The sequence below is a fragment of the Solea solea genome, chromosome 14 (genome assembly GCF_958295425.1).
Source record: "Solea solea chromosome 14, fSolSol10.1, whole genome shotgun sequence".
Classification (NCBI taxonomy): Eukaryota; Metazoa; Chordata; class Actinopteri; order Pleuronectiformes; family Soleidae; genus Solea; species Solea solea.
Window position 1 is genome coordinate 22,459,457 of NC_081147.1, and position 6,569 is coordinate 22,466,025.

A 6,569-nucleotide genomic window follows, 5' to 3' on the forward strand; every position below is an offset into this window, starting at 1 on the left:
GGGGCGGGCCCCCCTGGGGGGACGTGGAGACTTTCCAGGGGGGCGCAAGTTCTGTTTCTTTTTTTAAGTCCTAACTAAAGTTTATCAGGCGGAACTTTTGGTCTCGCTGTAACCCTCAGGACTCACTTAAGTGACGTACCACAACAAAATCTACACTGGTGACAAGGTTTGGATAATAGAGAAGTTTTTGACAGGGGCAAAAAGAAAACTGTGCAATGTTTCGGAAACTAACAACAAGCCAACGTTAGCCGAGCGGAACAATGATGCACAACGACCAAAACATTGGCAGGGGACAGCATTTGTATAGCTAAAACAAAAAAAGTTATTTGCCCAGCAAATTATTGATATTGGTAAAGTATTCTTTGTTATCCAAATGTATTTATTGTTTTAAAAATTGACACTATTATCGTTCTAATTGCACATTTTATATTTTATGTCATATTTTTATTTGAAAATTGCTTTCTCAAAAAGCAATATTGAGTTTATTTGTATTTGCTAAAGCAAAAATGTTATTTGCACAACATATTATTGAAAGAAAAGTGAAACGTTTCTTCTAATATTGATTCAATAAATGTTATACTTGACACGTTGTTACTGAGGGGGGCCCAACAGAAAAGGTTTGAGAACCACTGGTTTAATGTGCACATGACAGCACGCACGTACAGGCTCGACAAAAGCCCACGTAGATGAAGGTAAATGCAATCAGAGCTGTGCTCAAAATAATCCACAGCAGTAAATGCAACCTATAGACACACCTGTCATCCGAGCACGCAGACACTCAATGAAGGAAGGTTAGTAATAGATGAATAAGAATGGACCGAAAAAAGAAAAACCATCAGACATGCTAAAAATAAAATACGTCTTTATTATGATATTAATTCTTCACTTTAAAAAAATCTATTTACAGTCCATCATACTGATGTTCTCATAGCTTTTATACGACTGACTCTTACAGAAAAGGAACATTTCGAGTGACAGAAAGACAAACACGTACATATTCTGACGATGGCGTGCGCCCGAGAGCGACTGAGGAAATCATAGCAGCGGGTCCCTAAGAAACGTGGTTACAAGTTAATCGCGTCATATCGTGTGAGAAAGAGAAACGAGAAAGTGTTGACAATGTCAAAAAACAGCCTTTAAGTAACTGGTCTAAAGTCTGCACGTCATCATGAACGTCAGAGCGAGTCTCCTGCTTTGATCCGACGAGCTGAGGAGCGCCGAGAAAAGTGTCAGAAAGAAAAAGACAAGCAATAACAGAGCATGTCATGAGCTGCGGTTTGCCCTGATATTTGGCTCAATCATATTCCCTGGGTACAAAAATAGATTTAGTTTAAAATGTACATCAGCCTCGTGCCGCCGCCGCCGTCATTGTTAGTGTGTCATTGTTCGTTCACTTCCAGTTGAACGTTCGACCCACCAGCTCAAAGAACTTCTTGTTGGGTTCGTGAAAGTACTGGTAGAGTTTCTGCAGGATGTCCGGTGCCACGCGGGGGTGCGCCCTGCCCTTCGAGTCGTGCAAACACCTCTCCCGCCCGTGGTCCCTCAGACAGTAGAATCCCTTCGTTTTATTGAAGTAAAAATTGGAAGGATTTATCTGGGGCTCCAGTTTCAGGAAGCGCTCCACCTTTTTCACCTCGGGGAAAGGATCCCTGATTAACTCGTCCCCGTCCACCACGTGAATGTTCTGCAGGGGGAAATACTGCAGCCAGTTCTGCATGTGCACGTAGTACAGGCTGCGATTGAGAGCCTTGTATCCCAGATTGATCTTGCCGTCCTTCACAAGCATGGACTCGATGGGCTGGTAGCGCTTGTGCTTCTGGAGGCGGTTGTAGAACACCTGCGTGTAGTCCGAGAGCACCCGCTCGGTGGGGTCTCTGAGGATGAGCAGCAGCTTGATGTCGGGGTTCATCTGGTGGATGCGTTTGGGGACTTTGCCGGAGGTGAAGTAGGCTGGCGTCTTCTCCACCGTCAGCTGCTCGGGGAAGGCGTAGGGCATCTGGCTGAGATACCAAGGCAAGCCCTTCTGGAAGTGGCTCTCCCAGTCGAAGAAGTGCACCTCGTTCTGTGCCGCCGCCACCGCACTGTGCAGGCTGAGCATCTCGATGAGTGCCCGCGTCCCCCCCTTCCTCACGCCGATAATGATGATCTGAGGAAGCTGCTGGAGGGTCCCGTTTGGGTGGGCGGTGGTGCCGTTGTCGGTGGGTGTCGGGGTGGGAGGCGAAGGTGGCCCCGTGTCAGTCATCGGTCTTGAGGGGATGGGGGGAGACTGCATGGCGAAAAGCAGCAGCCCGAGGAGCACGGCTGCCATGAGGGAGGTCCTGAACCTGGGGGATTTCAGCCTGGCGAAAGAACAAAAACTGTATCCCACATTGAAAGAGCAGCTGCCTCGGGAACAATGGTCCAACTGGAATGCAACAGAGCTGCCTCTGCTCTGCCGTCAGCGGTGGCTGCGAGGGGGAGAGAAAACAGCTGTGATTACAGAGGATACCTGATAACATGCACGCTGGCTCACAAGGCTCAGGCTTCAAAAATGACACTTTTATGACTCAGGTGCACGTTTTACATACGCAGCCACATTTGCATATAATCCACAAAGTGGGATTAAAATGTTTAATCCAGCAAGAAAGTGAAATAACAAACTAGAATCAACATTTATAACAGGAACAACATTAGCATGAGGAACATATCTGCCTTTTATATCATGTATTTTAATACAGAAATTCATTTAATTACCCACAACTTCACAATAAACACACATTAAGTGGATTTTATAAATCATGTGATACCATGTGTGGATGTTATGCCTTAGTAAATACGGAATGCCAAACATCAGAGGAAACATTTACTTGTAAAAACACGAGGCAGGTGTTGCTGACACTGCAAATTAAAGACAAGTCAAGCCTAAGATGGCAGGGTAGACACCAGAGGAGCATGTGTCTTCACCTGCTCTCCTGTCTTCACTGCACATATTTGATGCCACAACAGTCTCGTTACATGCTCGGCCGTTACGCGCCGTGCGCGCCACGCGCGGAAACCTCACCTCGTTCAGACTAGGCTACAATCCTCCTCCGCTCGACGAACAACAACATTTCACTCCGTGCAGCAGCGTCTCTCGTTCTCCGCACAACAGCAACAACGATACTTCCACAAGAGCAGATGGATGAATGAATGAATGAATGAATGAATCCTGCACCGTCTCCGTCCGTGCAGTTTTGCCCCCGAGCGCGCAACAAAAGTCGCCTCCGAGCAGCGCGCAACTTCTCCACAGAGGCTCCACAGAGGCTCCACTCCGCTGTGTCTGACACGCACACGCAGAGCTGCCGGTATTTGACTGTCAGCTGTTGTTGAGTGGAAGCCCACGCCTCCATCGCGCTCCTGCACAGCCACGCCCCCCCGTGACTCAGACTGTTGAAAATGTCTTGGCGTTGGACAGTGTGGTGTTGTGTGTGTGAAGTGGGGCAAGTGCTGGTCCTCCCCTGATCTGTATGAGGTGTTTATGTTATATACAGTCGTTGTTACTCAGTCATTAAACACAAAATCTCAAAGAAGATTCCTTCTCACAACTATTTGTTGCAATATTTATTCCAATTACAAAACTGGAGTTAATTGATCCCTAACCAGGGCCGGCCCTATGCATTTTGGTGCCCTTCGCGAGATTGGGATTCGGCACAGACCACACTGGTTTATAGAAACACAGTTGTAACCCTTGTCATTACCGCGACCCCTAGACTGTTTGTGATAGCTAGACAATTAATGTAGAGAATTAACTATAGCCTTCCTGTCAGCCGTATGTCAGCTGAGATTGGCACAGCAACTGAGCGCGACCCTCGTGTGGAGGATAAAGTGGTAGAAGACAGATGGATGGATGGCGAGCGGAAAAGCAGAGAAAAAAGAGCTTTACGCCCATTATGCTTGTCATTACGGTAGAACCTCAGGACTTCCTGTGGAATGACCAATCACAGGCGAGATTAGACGTCAGCTTCTCGGTACCGTAATTCCTAAACGGTTGAATAAATAACTGAAAGTTATCTTGGAAAAAGGGGCAAAAGCACTCACTCACTCACTCACTCACTCACTCGCTACAACCATAAAATCTAGATAAATCCTAATGTGATCGTCAGCTGACCACAATAAGACTAACGCACTGATAAACAAGTCATAAAACGCTGTATAGTAGGCTATGGTAGTGATAACAGTCAACACATTTATAATAGAAAAATGCTGCACTGCAAGCAAAATTTGCAAAAAAGACAAGATAAATTAAGATAATCCTTTTTTCTTCCCACGTGGAAATGTGCAGTGTTATAGCAGCTGACAAGGCAGAAAAGTAGAAATAAGACAAGACTATTAAAAATGTGCAAGAAACAAAAAGATAACGTCTAGTAACATAAATAAATAAATAATAATAAATGGTAATAAAAGAAACAGTCAGGCGATCGGACTATACACACGCGGAGGAAAACAGTGTATTTATTGGCCGTATACGTCTGACTCCGCCTCCATAGGTGGCGCTGCATCTCTTTCCATAAGCCAGTGAATCAGTCTTCGTACCTGCTGCACCTGCACGTTAATCGTGATACAAATTAGACTCTTGTGGTTCCTGTGTTGTCCCAAGAAAGATGCTGATGTAGGATTTATGGCACTAAATTCTTAAAATTCATTGCTAAACACTCTTGGTAACTTCTGCTGACGCCGACTGCAGAGCATCTCTGCGTCTGCATGGCTGACAGCTTATCAGAAGGAGTCAGGCTGGCTTGTCGAAAATCCGGACGTGACCGTGTAAACATATACAGTCGACTGGGTGCAGTAAATAATTTAGCTATATAATCTAATCCAAGAGGTTTGGAAGCGACGCAGCGAGGAATTAAGAGCAACAAAGCAGCGTCATATCAGTAAAAGAGACAGCATCAGTTGGTTCATGGCACATTTAGCTCGACTCTAACAGAAGGATGTCATAAGACGAGGACAGTTTTTTTTGTACTTTGTAATTGTGTATCTATGGACAAATATCTATAAACTACTCAGGAGGTACAGCAGGGGGCGACTCCTCTGGTTGCAAAAAAGAACTGGGTTTGAATGTAACTGTATGGTACAATGGTTTATAACGTTAGTGAACTTTTCCTGACTCCTTCGTCCAATGGGCATCCGGTCACTGGTTGCAAAACCTCCGTGTGGTGCTGGTTAAAGCTGCTAAACGGGAGTTGGGATTCTCCTGGGTGACTTCACGACTGGTTGCCACTCGAGTGTAAACACAGCGATCTCCACTGAACGCCACTGTTTGGTGAAATTGTGGTTTGGCGCAAGATTGAGGTGCTGAGTGCAGAAAATTAGCTGCTCCCGAAAAGAGCGAGGGCCTTCTCAGGATTCGGATTTTCTAAAGGGCTTTTCATCCAAGTCTCCAGGAGTTCTCACTCTCTCTCTCTCTCTCCCTCCACTCTTTGCTTTCAGGGGAAATCAATGGAAAAAAAGAGACAGAGCAGTTATTCATTCCTGGCATTCTCCCCCTCCTTTGTCCACAGTGACCACAGTGAGTCCAAGTTGCACAATCCCACCACCTGTTGAGCCAAACAGTTTGACCAGAATATTCTGCAAGGATAACTGCTCACAGGCAGCGAACCCAACTCTGAGTCAGGTTCACGTGTCGTCGCTCCGGAATCATGCAGCAGGAAGCTAGCCCGTTAAAGCCTGGTTGTGTTGTTTGTCTAATCGTGGCGTAGATAAACTAAAATAAGTCATTGAGTCCCGTTTTGCAGCAGCACTGACTGCACATTCACTGACGCCATGCAGTTGCTTCTCAACTTTCTGTGAGTCACCTTGGTGGTGTGTACAGTCAGTGTGAGAAAGTTGGAGACGATGAGTGAGTAAGCGGCACATCATCATCATCAGCATCATCGCTCATGTCAAAGGACGTTGCCGGTCGGTGTCAGAGATGAGAAAGCAGTGACAGGAAGTGAAACTGGCTTCTTTGCTTTTACTGTTTTTTTTTTCCCCCCCACACACACACACACAAAAACGACAGCGACAAAAACGTGGCAACACCTTCTTTGTTTGAGTCGATCTCATCGTATTCAGATCAAATCTGCGTCAGCTTTAATTGGCCTGTGGAGGCAAAGACGGTCCACGCTGATATTTCTCCCAAAAAAAAAATCCATGGAAGGGCTGAAGGGCTTTCCATCTGAATATGGATGAATATGATTTTTAGTCTTGTTTGCAGAAATTTCTGCTGCGTAAGTTGTTTTAACTTGAAGGCCATTACGGACATTAAAGCGCTGCTCTCCGCGTACCAGAGGGCTCTGAGCGGGAGGAGGTTTGGGTTGCCACGGCAAAAAAGGTCAACGCCACTTCTAAAATACATTGTTTCCTCCAGAGAGAATTCAATTTATTCGGCGTGTGAGCGACAGACAGGTGCTGGGTCCTCAGATTCTGCCCTCACTCTCTCCCACGGAAGTGTGAATTCGGATTAACCCTCAGAACACAGAGCATTCAGGTTCTATTATGTTAAAACAAGAGTGTCTTTTTCAGCACAGCCTATAGCAATGTGATGAAACTATTTATTTTTATTTTTCATT

The 6,569-nt window shown here is 45.7% G+C and overlaps 1 protein-coding gene across 1 annotated transcript; it reads right to left on the reverse strand.

Moving 5' to 3' along the window:
* Positions 1-845: 845 nt before the first annotated feature.
* On the reverse strand, positions 846-3,303 carry hs3st1 (heparan sulfate (glucosamine) 3-O-sulfotransferase 1). The gene is made up of 2 exons (XM_058649927.1): positions 3,041-3,303; positions 846-2,447 (listed from the first exon to the last, which is right to left on the reverse strand). Exon 2 carries the CDS (start codon positions 2,306-2,308, stop codon positions 1,391-1,393), a length of 918 nt encoding a protein of 305 aa, XP_058505910.1. The 5' UTR covers positions 2,309-2,447; positions 3,041-3,303; the 3' UTR covers positions 846-1,390.
* Positions 3,304-6,569: the final 3,266 nt, after the last annotated feature.